The sequence below is a fragment of the Schistocerca americana genome, chromosome 1 (assembly GCF_021461395.2).
Source record: "Schistocerca americana isolate TAMUIC-IGC-003095 chromosome 1, iqSchAmer2.1, whole genome shotgun sequence".
NCBI classification, from domain to species: Eukaryota; Metazoa; Arthropoda; class Insecta; order Orthoptera; family Acrididae; genus Schistocerca; species Schistocerca americana.
Window position 1 is genome coordinate 724847479 of NC_060119.1, and position 15901 is coordinate 724863379.

Here is a 15901-nt window from a genome sequence, read left to right on the forward strand (position 1 = left end):
ATGCACAAAACCTACATTAACTGAAATATCTGCTATTTGATTTCAATACTATGTCCTTAGTGACCGTAGGTAGTGTTTGGAAATTACAACGTGCTTATTTTAACAAAGCAGGTCGAAACAGTAAGAACGTACGAAAAACTTAACAGCTTAAAAATATCGTTTTTTACAGATGTATTGCATGCTCCAGAATTCAACTTGTTTTTAATATGTTTAGACGGTGGTGTAATAGTGGTGTAATAGTTATATTTTTATTTTTATTTTCTGCGTGGAACTAGAAGTTTGAGCTGAAGGAAGTATGATCGTTGTTTGCAATATCTCAAATTTATATTTGATAAATAAACTTCCAGTTGATATTTTTCACGAGTTCGTTTTTTTGTCTGGTTTCCAGAACAACCTGAAGTGCAGGATTTATCCCTTTTCCTTACGAAGTGCTGTAGCTGCCTGTGCCGTCACCGTCGCCTTGTATATGTCAGATGTTGGAGTAATACCGCAGATGGTTGATGGAGCAGTCACTCATATTGAAAGGTAATGCCTACATATCTAGCATTAACTGTAGCTGTTAAGTGTTGTGGCATGTTGCATTATTGGAACATGTGCTGATGCTATAATAAAATAAATTCAGCGACAATATAAGTTACATACATCCTTTCTCGATAATAGACAGTATGTATCCGTGGAGACTCTGGGCCAATTCGTTTACATTTGTGACGTCACGTGAGCAGCTCAGTGCCTTATCCATGACACACAGGCTACACCATCCTTGTCAGTCACGTTATTACTCTTATCAATGATTCATCAGACTTATCAATGAGGTCGTTACCATCACGCTGCAATTCATGTCCTCCCTCTTCCCCACCCCCCCTCCCCATATCCAGTCACCACGGATATTAAAATGAGCCAGCCAGTCACAATATAGCTGTCAAATTACTTCATTCGAACTGCGTAAAAAGGGCGCCAAGTACAAAGATATTTGCCTCTGAATTGCATAAAATGGTGCCATGGTCAAAGATAATTGTTAGTAAGCATGTTGATAGATACTTGCCTCTGAATTGCATAAGTTGTCTCCATTCAGCGCGCGCACACACACACACACACACACACACACACACACACACACACACACACAAACCTAAATTATGCTCCATGTTAAAAAAAAGTCGATCTAAAGTTGTTGGGCCTTGTTCAAAAAAGTATGGAACTGAATTTTTTTGGGCTCTTTGCAAAGAAGTGTAAGTACCCAAGCTTCATTATTAATGAAAGTCACAAACACACACACACTTTTTACGTTTTTCTACATTTTTCAACTCTTTAAATAATTTACAATAAAATCAATCATAATCATAATTTTTCAGATCGTAGTAACCGGAGCCAATGTATTCACCTTATCTGGAAGCATAAAAGGTTTATGGTCCTGTGCAGATAAGCCTGGTTAGTGTTGTTTAATAGCAGAAATTACATCGTGCTTTGATTGAATAACGTATCCCAGAGTTTTTTTAACTTCCGAATCCAACACACGTTGACTGTAAACATCTACGTTTAACCCATTAATAGGACAGCGTTTTACCTACTCGTTCGCTCTGCAATACGCGTCCAGACTCAGCCTCGAGCGCATAAATCTTTGCTTGTAGAGTAACGAATTCGGTAATAACTTCACCACTCAGTTCGTCAATTATTATTTCCACATATCTTATGTCCGCAAGTGGAACATACTATCCGTTATTTACAGGGAAAGCCGAAGTATCAGACCTTGTACGGATATCATTCCTGTATCCTCGTAAATGTTAGAGTTTTAACGTGATAAATTAAGCTAGTGATGTTTGTGCTGCGTAGTTTTACATGATTTGCCGGAAACTTGATTAATATATACCCGTAACGAAAGTCAATAAGAAGGTTTTCAGAATATACAAAGTAGCAATTCCTAATGCAATGCACATTTAAAAGAGTACATTAAGCATGTACAATTCAGTGCCAACTAAATTTTCGTTAAAAATTACACTCCTGTGAAAAATTGATTTGGAAATTAATGTAGTTGCTCCAATCCACCTTTCCAGCTGTAGCTATTGTTGTGTCCTGCATGATTTGCACATTTTGCGTGGTTTTTCTAAAGAAATTTTTATTTCTCAGTTCGAAAAAAGTTTTTTCGAAGTCATTGTTTGCTTTCATATGTTTTTGTGCATTAACTTCAGTGTAAGACTTGCTTCAAGGGACTTATATAAATGATAAAATTCTGTGAATACATTTAAAACCAATTTATGTCGAATATATTGTTTCACATTTTTGTAGTGAATAACATAGTTTTCCTTATCATACAAGGTCGAAATTAATTCATGGGTTTGGATGCTACTGCTGACGTTTATCTCGACGTAAAGGTACTCTCAAAGAAAGTTGCGAATATTCTCTGCTAATTCGAGCCACTTCTTAAATGTATCCTGTGTCAGAATCGTCTGGTATGTTTTCTTCCACATCAAAAGTTTCAACACTCTCAGGAGAAATCCATACAGTATTGGACACTGAAAGCTACTGTAACATAGTCCAGCTGTAATGGCTACTCATATGTTGATGTATAATGTAAGATTCACCAATTTTATCATCATAACTAGCCATGAATCTGTTTTTGAAACAGCATGCCTCTAAGAACAATGGACAATACCATCTCTTATGCCTCTTTTATCAGAGTGGTGTTGTGCGATATAGGTAACAGCTGCAATTCTACTTCAGCACCCCGCGTGATTAGCCGAGCGGTCTCAGGCGCTGCAGTCATGGACTGTGCGGCTGGTCCCGGTGGAGGTTCGAGTCCTCCCTCGGGCATGGGTGTGTCTGTTTGTCCTTAGGATACTTTAGGTTACGTAGTGTGTAAGCTTAGGGACTGATGACCTTAGCAGTTGAGTCCCATAAGATTTCACACACATTTGAACATTTTTTTTTTCTACTTTAGCAATTTGCAACAGAGCATCCAATGACAAGCCAAGTGCAGCAATGTAATGCACATGATCCAAATCATAGTTTTAAAGACATAGACTGTAAAAGTTTTGGAACACATCAGCAAGAAGTAGCACGTTGGTTTTCAAATATAAGACAGCATAGTTTTCAGGTGTTGTAGACTTGAATGCATTCCGCATATTGCGTCTTAGCTACTCATCTCCTGTTATCTTTTCTCCTGCTAATAAGTTTTTCAGTTGAAACTAATTAATCTTCCAGTGAAACCGATTCATTACTCATATTGTCATATGGATAAATTCCCTTCTGATTAACTAGATTAAAGAGTAGATTATCAGAGAAAAAAATGGCTCTGAGCACTATGGGACTTAACATCTATGGTCATCAGTCCCCTAGAACTTAGAACTACTTAAACCTAACTAACCTAAGGACAGCACACAACACCCAGTCATCACGAGGCAGAGAAAATCCCTGACCCCAGTCCATGCTGCTGCAAACGTCGTCGAACTGTTCGTGCAGATGGTTGTTGTCTTGCAAACGTCCCCATCTGTTGACTCAGGGATCGAGACGTGGCTGGACGATCCGTTACACCCATGCGGGTAAGATGCCTGTCATCTCGACTGCTAGTGACACGAGGCCGTTGGGATCCAGCACGGCGTTCCGTGTTACCCTCCTGAACCCACCGATTCCATATTCTGCTACCAGTCATTGGATCTCGACCAACGCGAGCAGCAATGTCGCGATACGATAAACCGCAATCGCGATAGGTTACAATCCGACCTTTATCAAAGTCGGAATCGAACCCGGGAACCCGGGCGTGGGAAGCGAGAACGCGACCGCACGACCACGAGCTGCGGACAAATTATCGGAGAAACACGTCCTCATTATCTTGAGTTCATCTGATTACAGGTATGTTGCTCATTTTTGAATGAGCACATAAAAAAACTCAGTGAACTGATAATTCTAAATTTAAAATTACAGTGCCTCTCTTGGTGCAGTACTGCAGTACCCTTAACAAATGATTTATATTTGTCCCTATTCGATGCCGCAGAGAAACACGAACATGATTTAACTTCTTTGTCACCATACATTGTCGTTTGTTCACATATGTTTACGATGAAGGAATGTCTGTCGTAATTCTTCAGATTTTGGAATGTGACTAGAACTGTATAGAGAGATCAGTAGAGTACATTACACCTGGCATGTGCTATACCTGGATATGCACCAGTGAAATGGCAGTGGTCCCTACGTTTAATATCTCCTTCTTTAAATGGTTCCTGGCAAATATGTTGGCAAAAAAACTGCCGAGTAAAACGCTAATTCCTCTTTGGGACCTACTTCCATCCTCTTATTTTGCAATGAAAACTCTTTCACGTTCTCAGCCATTGAATACAGTTGTTCAGTAAACAATTTCATGCAACCGCAACCTCTAAACGATTTAAACTCTGAATACTACAGTTGTAATAGGCTATAGTTAAACGTATTTCATCAGAATATGAGCCACAGTTACTACTATGACTGCAAGTAGTAACTTGTTCTAATGTACATCTGTATCAGCATAAATTACAAAAGATAACTTCATTTGGTTGCTTTTTGTAATAGGAACCTGCAACATCAACAGATTTGTATGTTTCTTGCAATGGTGCATTGTAACATAAAGTGGTATAACTTGAATTTTTTTCTCATCCCTCTTGTCATTTACAAACCATCCAATTATAATCTGAATGATGGTTGCTGTAGACATTAACAGAGGCATACTCATTCTGCTTTTGGAAAATGTGAACTTGTTCCAGTTCTAGAGGGAACGGTGTATTAACAGAGTTTAATTTGTTCACATGTGGCCAATATTTCGCTTCAAGACCTACATGGTTATTTACAGAATATAAAACTTCTAGAACTGATTATATAAAACAAGCACTGTGTTTTGAGTTGACATTTATTACTGCATGTTTATCTGCTGTGACCTTGTGCGGTTTTTTGTTCAGCTTTGCATAAGAAACTTTACATTAACGTGCAGCTGAGCTATTTCTTTCAACGCTAATACGCCTCTCGAAAAGTCACAAGTTTCTTTAACAGCTTGTCAGTAACTTTAGTAGAGTACCATCGATGTGCAATTTGGATGGCATTAAACACACATTCTTTGTATTGAGATACGATTGTTTTTCTTCGCCTGATTTGGAAAACAGAAATTTGCATTCTAGCAAAAATTTGATTTTAAGATGTTCGTTAAGTAGACGGACTCTGTTCTGAAAAACGTAATAACAGGCATGCAAGAAACGTCTAGGCTCTTTAAAGCTACCACTATTATATATCAGACTAGTACATATTCTACTTCTACATACTTCTACATAGATACTCCGCAAGCCACAGTACGGTGCGTGGCGGAGGGTACCCTATACCACTACTAGTCATTTCTCTTTCTGTTCCACTCGCAAACAGAGTTAGGGAAAAACTACTATCTATATGCCTCCGTATGGGCCCTAATTCCTCGTATCTTATCTTCATGGTCCTTACGCGCAACGTATGTGAGAATAATTCGGCAAACAGCTTCAAATGTCGGTTCTCTAAGTTTTCTCAATAGTGTTCCTCGAAAAGAACGTCGCCTCTCCTCCAGAGATTGCCACTTGATTTCCCGAAGTATCTCCGTACCACTTAAGTGTTGTTCGAACCTACCGATAACAAATATAGCAGCCCGCCTCTGAACTGCTTCGATGTCCTCCTTCAGTCCGACCTAGTACGGATCCCAAACCCTGGAGCGGAATTCAAGGATAAGTCACACCAGTGTCCTACATGCTGTCTCCTTTACACCACACTTCCCTAAAATTCTTCCAGTAAACTGAAGTCGACCATTCGCCTTCCCTACCACAGTCCTCTTACATGCTCGTTCCTTTTCATATTGAAATATGGACTCAATAGCGAGCCATGCAAGATCATTGATTGCATCTAATTTTGTTTAGGCGTTGGTTCATCCATTAGTGCGAACCTGATACAAATACAATAATGTTACTGGGTTAGTTTCAAAGTCGATAATAATGTGCATGATGTTCTGCCTACCGAGAAACCTGTCCATCAGTGGTCTCCGTTAGTCTTCTTCTTCGGCCGGGTACTGGACAACAGCCACTGCTGATCTCCAACCGCTGTACCGATCGAGTGCTAGACGTCAGCCGCTGTTGCAGATTCTGCAATATTGGATAAGAAAACAGCATCTTTGAGTTACAGAAATTAGGCTGATTTGGGAAAGACATCATAATAGCATTTATATATATGGCAATGTCTGAATGGACTGGAAACGGTCAAAAGGAACGCAACTCTGAAACATGCATAACAAATTCCCATCAACAGAAATGTTTCGCGAAGAAGCAGAATCAGTAGTTGAAAGATGAAAGATTTACATTTTTCTTTTTGTAGAGGATTGCCACACGAGTTGCATTTCGTTGTGAACGTATCTATTTTTCTGTGGACTACAGTCACTGCTTTCTCCAGCTGCCAGCAGAAACTGCAGCACTCAGCGGCAAAAATAAAAATAAAAACATGGGTAAGTTACAGCAAGTAATCAATAGGTGCAAGATGTAACATTGTTAATACTAATGTATACGTCATATTAATATTTTTTTGGAGATTTGCACACGTGTACACGTGTCCTTGAAAGAAAAAGCATTGGACAAGGATGTTGGCTATAATGGCACATCAGTACCAAGCATCAAGTGGTAACTCTGTTTTTATACCCCCCCCCCCCCCCCGCCCCTTCCTGCTGAGTTAACTGAATTGTTTCGAATACTTCTAAGTACTTCCAAACCTTCTTGCTGAATCAGCAAATGGTGGTGGGAAAGAATCTGAACATGTCCATTGAAGTAATTTTCTTATCTCACTTTAAATGTCTAGTCTCCACGTTCCCACCAGTGCTAGACGTGTTTGAAACTGTTCCAACTGGAAGAAAGGTATATAAGTGCCGTCTTGTTGAAATAAGCATCATATTTCGTTTTCCACATTTCCTTGTTTAAGATCTTGAGAAGGAATGTCTTCTTCAGGGTATGCATAATCAAGGAAATTAAATCTTAAATGCATGTGTCAAACGTCTGTATTTTAAGTAACAGGAAACATATATGCACATTCAAGGAACTCAGATCCAAGTGTTGGTTTATCACCTCTGTCCTGCATGGCTACACTGGGTGTTTCTTTTTACCAATAATTGTAATTTTGTTGTGAAATTAGCTCCTACTCCCTACCTCCCACAGATGAGTCCTGCAAGTTCCAGTAACAGTATCTTATCAATTCCATCTACTTGCGTGCTGCCGACCGGTGACAGCCGTTCGCCGCTGCCTTCGCCGTGTTACACGATTTGGGACTTAACAAAAGGCGATGTCCAAATATTTTCAGAGCATCGACGTTCATGTGATAGAGAAAATGTATTACTTGCAAACAAGACAAATCTTTTAGCACAACATGAGTGAGTGCAGAAATTATATGTAAACATCAACGTAAAACTATCTTCTCTAGAAACTTTGGCATCTAAGTTAATGAAATTCGTTTTGCATGGCTATTTGACATTCTCATCCATTCCATTTCATTATGGTCTGTGTCTGTGTCCAATCCCAAAGAAAGCAGGTGTTGACATATGTGAAAATTACCGATCAATCAGTTTAATAAGTCACTAATGCAAAATACTAACGCGAATTCTTTACAGACGAATGGAAAAACTGGTAGAAGCTGACCTCGGGGAAGATCAGTTTGGATTCCTTAGAAATACTGGAACACGTGAGGCAATACTGGCCCTACGACTTATCTTAGAAGGTAGATTAAGGAAAGGCAAACATACGTTTCTAGCATTGTAGACTTAGGGAAAGCTTTTGACAATGTTGACTGGAATACTCTCTTTCAAATTCTGAAGGTGACAGGGGTAAAATACAGGGAGCGGAAGGCTATTTACAATTTGTACAGAAACCAGATGGCAGTTATAAGGGTCGAGGGGCATGAAAGGGAAGCAGTGGTTGGGAAGGGAGTGAGACAGCGTTGTAGCCTATCCCCGATGTTATTCAATCTGTATATTGAGCAAGCAGTGAAGGAAACAAAAGAAAAATTCGGAGTAGGCATTAAAATCCATGGAGAAGAAATAAAAACTTTGAGGTTCGCCGATGACATTGTAATTCTGTCAGAGGCAGCAAAGGACTTGGAAGAGCAGTTGAACGGAATGGATAGTGTCTCGAAAGGAGGATATAAGATGAACATCAACAAAAGCAAAACGAGGATAATGGAATGTAGCCGAATTAAGTCGGGAGATGCTGAGGGAATTGGATTAGGAAATGAAACACTTAAAGTAGTAAATGAGTTTTGCTATATAACTGATGATGGTCGAAGTAGAGAGGATATAAAATGTAGACTGGCAATGGCAAGGAAAGTGCTTCTGAAGAAGAGAAATTTGTTAACATCGAGTGTAGATTGAAGTGTCAGGAGGCGTTTCTGAAAGTATTTGTATGGGGTGTAGCCATATATGGAAGTGAAACATGGGCGATTAATAGTTTGGACAAGAAGAGAATAGAAGCTTTCGAAATGTGGTGCTACAGAAGAATGCTGAAGATTAGTTGGGTAGATTACACAACTAATGAGGAGGTATTGAACAGGACTGAGGAGAAGAGAATTTTGTGGCACAACTTGACTAGAAGAAGAGATCGGTTGGTAGGACATGTTCTGAGGCATCAAGGGATGACCAATTTAGTATTGGAGGACAGCGTGGAGGGTAAAAATAGTAGAGGGAGACCAAGGGATGAATACACTAAGTAGATTCAGAAGGATGTAGGCTGCAGTAGGTACTGGGAGATGAAGAAGCTTGCACAGGATAGAGTAGCATTGAGAGCTGCATCAAACCAGTCTCAGGACTGAAGGCCACAACAACAACAACATGGTCTGTAGGAATGCATACCTTGTGGTATTTTTTGACTTCTTGTTCTTTTTAGCAGTTTGTACGAATAAAATACCATGTCATGAGGGAAGGAACCTCCAGTATAAAGGGGGAGAGAGAATATTGCGTTGTCAGCAGAGAAGCAGTAACTACAGAATCTGATGGGCAAGAGAGCTCAGCGACTTTGAACTGGTCTAGTCATTGGATGTCACCAGAGGAACAAATCTATCAAGGACATCTAAACCCTTCTAAAGCTGCCCAAGTCAAATGTTGGTGATGCGATTATGAAGTGGAAATGTGAAGGAAAAATCACAGCTAAACCAAGACCAAGCAGAACTCGTGTACTTTTGGACGGGGAATGTCGAGTACTGAGGAGGACGATCTTAAGGAATTGCATGAAATCATCAGCAGAAATCACCTGGAAGTTCCAAAGTGCCACCAGTAGTAGAGGTACCACAGTGAATGCGTAACGAGTAAAAACAATGATATACAAAAATGGTTCAAATGGCTCTGAGCACTATGGGACTCAACTTCTGAGGTCATCAGTCCCCTAGAACTTAGAACTACTTAAACCTAACTAACCTAAGGACATCACACACATCCATGCCCGAGGCAGGATTCAAACCTGCGACCGTAGCGGTCTCGCGGTTCCAGATTGTAGCGCCTAGAACCGCACGGCCACTCCGGCCGGTAATGAGGTACATTGGTCGACCAGCTCCTCATAAACCATAAATTTCTCTGGGAAATGCTAAGTGACACATTAGTTGGTGTAATGAGTGGTGCCACTAGGCAGTGGGTGACTGAAAACTATTGATTTGGAATGGTTAATCACGCTGTAATGGGGATGTTTTTAGTGGTTAAGGTTTGTACACTCATTGATATTAAGAAAACGCTAACTGCAGAAGGGTATAAACGTATTTTACACACAGTATAGGAACATTTCGGAGATGATGGTCGTTTGTATCGTCATGACAATGCACTGTGTCATAATGCATCTGTAAGACGATAGTTTGTGGACAATGACATTTCTAAAATGGACTGAACTGCCCGGAGACCTGACCTGGACCCGATGGAACACCTATGGGACTGGATGGAACGTCAAATTTGCTCCAGCCCCAACGTCCATTATCATTACCTTCTATGCCTTCGCGTCTTGAGGAAGAATGGATTGCTTTCCTCGACAGACACTCAGACACCTCGTTGATTGCTTCCCCAGCAGAGTTCAAGCCACGATAAACGGGAAGAGTAGTCACATCCTATATTGATGTCCAGTGTCACAGTTTTGCTGTAACATGGGGGACAATTTGTTACAGTTATGCTGTAACATGACCCAATCTAAAGTGCCAGGCAATAACTTACATGATAATAAAGTTAGAGACTCAGTCGCTGAATGAATGAGAACATCAGTTGAAAGATGCTCGATAACACCGTGTGTTCACGGATCTGCAAACATTTTTCATATTGAGCAGCACGCACTGGTTCTTGAGAACAGATGATAAACTATCGTGTTTGATTTCAGAGTAGAATTGAAAATATAGACAAAATTATTGTGCCAATATCATGTACTTGCCTGCCACTTAACAGAGTAGGCATGCAACATACCACTTTGCAGAGTATCTATCTCACTTCCTGAGGAGTGGCATCCACTCGTTTCAGCTGTGTACACCTGTGAGATGCTATGGTTTTATTTATGATGCATGAGTTAAACATCAGTAATTAATTTTTTATCCCCAAAATTGTGGCTAACTTTCCTTGAATAGGCGTATCATGTAGCAGTCATGCCTTTGACATTTTGTTCCTTTAAATGAGGAGAGCGGAATGTGATGCTTATGTTGACAGAACAGGACTTGTTGACTAATTTTACAGCTTCTTGACTGATCACATTTTTCATCTGTCTGCACAAGTTGGAAGTGGTTTCAACTTGTTGACTCAGCATTACGGAGTTTTATAAAAGTATAAATCCCACTGTGCGTAGCTTGTTGCTGAACCATCCTACACAACATCATTATGATCGCCGTAGCGATTGCCGTCATTAAATGCTATCCTCTTTTTGGACACAAAATGTAAGTCTGACGGGCACTACATACTACTGCTACTAACAAAATTTATATTTTTCTTATCAGTTACTTGTTATAGTTCAAGACAGCAAATGCTGCAGACTTACAAGAATCTGTGTGAGGGCAGGAGTGCGTATTGCACTGAAAGACTATCCGGTGATAGAGAGCCGCGCGGGGTAGCCGTGCGGTCTCAGGCGCCTTGTTACGGTTCGCGCGGCTGCCCCTGTCGGAGGTTCGAGTCCTCCTTGGGCATGGGTGTGTGAGTTGTCTTTAGCGTAAGTTAGTCTAAGTTAGATTAAGTGGTGTGTAAGTTTAGGAACCGATGACCTCAGCATTTTGGTCCCATAGGACTTATAACAAATTTCCAAATTTTTTTCGTGATAGAGAAAGAACAGTGTCACTCAGTAATGAGCACATGATGCAGCAGTGCTCGCTTCCTGAAGGATTACAAAATATATCTGCTGTCGAGATTCTGTCATCAGTGATAGTGAAATTGACTTTTCAACAGCAGCACCGTGTGCATAATATATTGTGAAAGAATGAGCAAAATGGACTCAGTTGATTACGAAAATATTCATAGAAACTAATGAAATTTCTTTTGATTTTCATAAGGACCTACTTTAAAAAAACGATGTATATAAAAAAAGTCAGTTCCTTTTCATAAAGTATCAAACAGTAGAACTGTAACAGAAGCTAATGATCCCTCTCTAAAAGAAGACTGTTGTGGTTTGGTTTTTAATTCACAAGAATTTTTAGTTCTCACATACAAAGTCATTGGTTCTGGTTACGATCCAAACACTTTATCAGACGTAAACGTGAAAATAATACATTCGCTTAAGAGGGAGTGCTTTACGGATTCCAATTATGAACTTATTTACCACAACGAAGGATTTTGCTTCAGTATAACAAACTGGTTGATTGTTAAATTAAGAATATATTATTCAGACAGTTTACTGTTGGTCCTAAAGGGGCAATTCAGTGTCATTTGTATTTTACTAAGGCAGGTACAGTTTTCAAAATTTTATTCTATAATGGAAATATTTGAAATATGTACTCAAATTGCAGCAACCCACTATTTGCAATAGATGATATTCTAAAAAATGTTGAGGTTGAAGTAGAATGTGTATTTCGTTTGTACGTTTCCACTGTGTCACAGCATAAGACGACAAATGATTTATACTGAAAGTCAAAGCAAGCATTACAGACAGATAGTGTGTGTGCGCATTTATGCGTGAGAGAGAGAGAGAGAGAGAGAGAGAGAGAGAAATAGAAAGAGAGAGATGGGGGGGAGAGGGGGAGGGGGAGACAGAGGAGTGTGTGTGAGACAGAGAGAATGAGAGGCGCATGCAGTGAATTTATTGAGGCAGTGCAGTATTTGACATAAACATTTTTTGTGGTGTGTAAATTTCGCTTAATATGATAATGATGAGGCAGATGCGGAAATGTTGTATGTAAATTTTGATGCTGTGTGCACACACTTGAGATGAAATTTAATTAGTGTTTTACAGAGACAAAGAGATGAAATACAGAGCCCAGTGTGTGTGTGTGTGTGTGTGTGTGTGTGTGTGTGTGTGTGTGTGTGTGGGTGTATGATGAATGACACCAATTAACGCAACTCAGGGGCAAATATCTTTGAATGTGACGCTATTTTTATGCAATTCAAGTGAAGCTTACGTAAGGTTTTGAACTTGGCACGATGTTTACTCAATTCAGTCGAATCATACGTAACTTGACAGCTGCAATGTGACTGGCTGTCTCATTTTAATACCCGCTACAACCCGCTACAGTACTATGGTGTGATTGGGTGGAGAGGGGAGGGAGTGTGGGAGGGGGACGCGAGACCGTGGATTGCCACATGATGATGATGATATTGATGCCATTGATAAGAATGACGACATCATTCCCAAGGGCGATGGCGTCACTGAAGAAGAGGGCGTTGCTTGTGACATCATGGGTAGGGCACTGACCTGTTCATGTGTTCTCACAAATGTAAACAAAGTGGGCCAGAATCCCTACGGATATTATGTTATAGTATACTTTGACAATTAAACTGATCATATTGTGAGAAACTGATGCTAAGTTACAAAAAAATGTTCGCTTTTCATATTCTGGTGAAGAACATTCAGGTATTCAGTTCCATCACAGCTCATAGAGTATAATTACGAAAAAGATTTAGAGATGAACACATTTGTAGACACCACTCATACAGGTACTCTATCAAACATAACATTGAACGTCCCATTACAGCTCTAAAGGGTACTGCCGTATGGTGTCTTTATGGCAAACTTGAGACATTCTCAGCTAGACTTTATTTCACCTAGACACGTGGCACACTGCTTGAGACTCTGGACTTGTATTTGGTAGGGGCGGAGTCTTAAGCCTCGCCCAGAGATCCGCATTAAAGGAATCCTGAGATGATCTCTTCAAACATATTTTGACAACGTTCTGGCCGTGTTACGCTTCTAATGTCCTCGATATCGGTGGGACGTCAAACTCCAGTATTTCTTTATTCCTTTTCAGATTTATGCCATGGAGGTGGAAAATAAATAATATCTCGAAATGTAGAATCACTTCCATATTCTCAGTACATAGATGAAGTTCCAAAATCTCGAAAATGTTACGGAACATACATTTCGTACTGGATATCATTCTAATATTTGCGAATGTGATGGTTATACATATTAATTTAAATACAGCTACTCATTCGTTAAACTATTTCAATAAATGTAAACTCCAGACAGGCAAAACGAAGAAGAAAGAGAAGTACAAGAGATATTTCATAATGGAATGTTTGCTGTTTAACAGGGGTCTCCGTGGTTGAGAAAATACCGACGGAGTAAATTACTTATAATGAGGCGTTTGCTCCACTCGAGGGCTACAGAGATAATCGATTTATTCACTTCTTCACATTCAGTAAGCAGTCAAAGTAAGAATGTAGGGAGATGTAAACATAAGGAAGAAACCGAGTTTAACTTCCCATCTATATCAAGGTCATTGGAGACGGATGTGGACAATGACGAGGAAAATTGGCTGTGTTCTTTCAAGGCCACAGCATCTCACAATACGCCAGTTGTGATTTAGAAAACCAGATGTAACCTACTTTTCGATGGTTGGACGGCGATTCGAATTTCTTTCATCTCGAATATGAGCCCAATCTCTTAATCGTTTGTCGATAGGAAAGGTCTATACACGGCAATAAGGAGTTAAAAGTGGCTTTGAAGTAACACTTCAGTTGTTCTTCTTAAATTCTGAGTAATCTGTGAAGAAAATCGAAGTACAGAATATATGTGACATAAAAATTTTAAGATCAAGATGCACAGAAGACAGTGCAGACAAGATTAAGGTCAGAAATACTTAAATTTAGTGACTGTAATGAACAAAGCTCTAATTAAATTTATTAATAAACGGAAAACTCTACCTTATGACAACCTCTGAAAATGAAACGTAGTATCCGGGCACGGGGGATAACTGAAACGATGTGTGTGTCTAAATCCCATTGTTCTATACTGGGTAAGGCCGCAGTGGAAGCGGCTGACAGTGGTTCCCGACGTACCTCGTCCTTTGTGTATAATTACGCACTATATCGGGTGTCTTTCCTATGGGTCATCAGGGGAATTTTCTCTGGTCCTTCGGCAGATATTTGCAGTTTTATTTCTGCAACGTGCAGCTGGTGCCAGCCCAATCAAGCACTGCCCATCACGTCCGTCATAAGGCGCCCTGCGTCGACGGAATGCGTCATTATGTATCTGAATGCAAACAAAATGATTTATAAATCGGAATTTTAATTGGCCATTCGGTAGAGCGAAAACGGATTAGTCTAGTGCGATATTCGTTTTACTGATATACAGTAACAGAGACAGCAAAACACGAAGAGCAATCAGTACTTCAGCAGCGGCTGAACGGCGCACTTATACATGGCGGTGGCAGTCATTGCAAGCCATGGAGGTGCCGTCGCTGCAGCGGTTCTCGTTATTCCTGTTAATACACATAGACAAAACGAATAACGTACTACATTAATTTGGGACCGCTCTGTCTAATGGGCGCGTAAAATTCTACTTTAAAAATCATTTTGTTTGAAGTGGGAAACAAACCGACGCTTTCCATCGACGCTGGGCGCCGCCTGAGAGCCGTGATTAGCAGTATTTGTTTGGGCTGACTCCAGTTACACGCTGCAGAAATAAAACTGCAAATATCTACCGAAACACCACAGAAAATGCGCCTGACGACCCATTGGTGAGACACCCGGTATATAAGTACGACGACATAAAATCGAGTGCAGCAATACGTTTCTTTCGAGACTGAAGATGGGAACGAAATGAAAAGAATGCCCGAAACCAGAAGGCAGTACACGGTCTCCACCCACTGGAAGGTACCGTGGAGATTTTCCGGCTTAACTCCGTGTTCCGACGACGTCTTGTTTTGCGGAATATGAGACTCCATACGGAGATCTAGAACTGAGCTCAGTCACTCGCAATGGCATCAACATCAGAGGCCGCACGGTGACACCTCGTCCATGCTGGTAGTACTAATGACAACACTATTTACCTTCGACAAAATTGCACCTATCTAGCTAAATACTGAAGTTTGCAGCAGAAACTCATTTTAATTACCTTCGTTTCGAATTGACAGCCAATTCAGAAAATGAACAAATAACCTGCCAATGATTCAAAGGAGGAATCCGATGACAAAAGCACACATATAAATATCAGTAGAACAACTGAAGATTGTGTGTTACATATTGGTGGTATGAGCTAATACCTAATTACAGCTGCCATCACAGCTTTACGATTTCTTTCGGACTTAGGAGTGTCTCTGTCAGAAAGAATTCCTCCTATTAATCCTGCTCAAACAAGTTAACATTGTTTCCTAAACTCGATAGGGATCGTCAAAGTTAAAGACAGACGAAGAAGGCCTATTTTGTATTAATGCCAAAAATGAATTCAAAGGTGGTAAAAACTGGAAAAGTACAAAGAAAAATTTGAAAACCGGTTTTCAACACTGCATTTTTTTA

At 40.1% G+C, this 15901-nt stretch overlaps 1 protein-coding gene across 1 annotated transcript in view; it reads left to right on the forward strand.

Annotated features, from left to right (window-relative positions):
* LOC124545096 (carnitine O-palmitoyltransferase 1, liver isoform-like) overlaps window positions 1-15901 on the forward strand; it is a 149532-nt gene that overhangs the window by 95333 nt on the left and 38298 nt on the right. The window contains exon 3 of the mRNA XM_047123912.1: window positions 389-525. Coding sequence (XP_046979868.1) covers window positions 389-525 — 137 coding nt within the window. The remainder of the gene's footprint in view (window positions 1-388; window positions 526-15901) is intronic.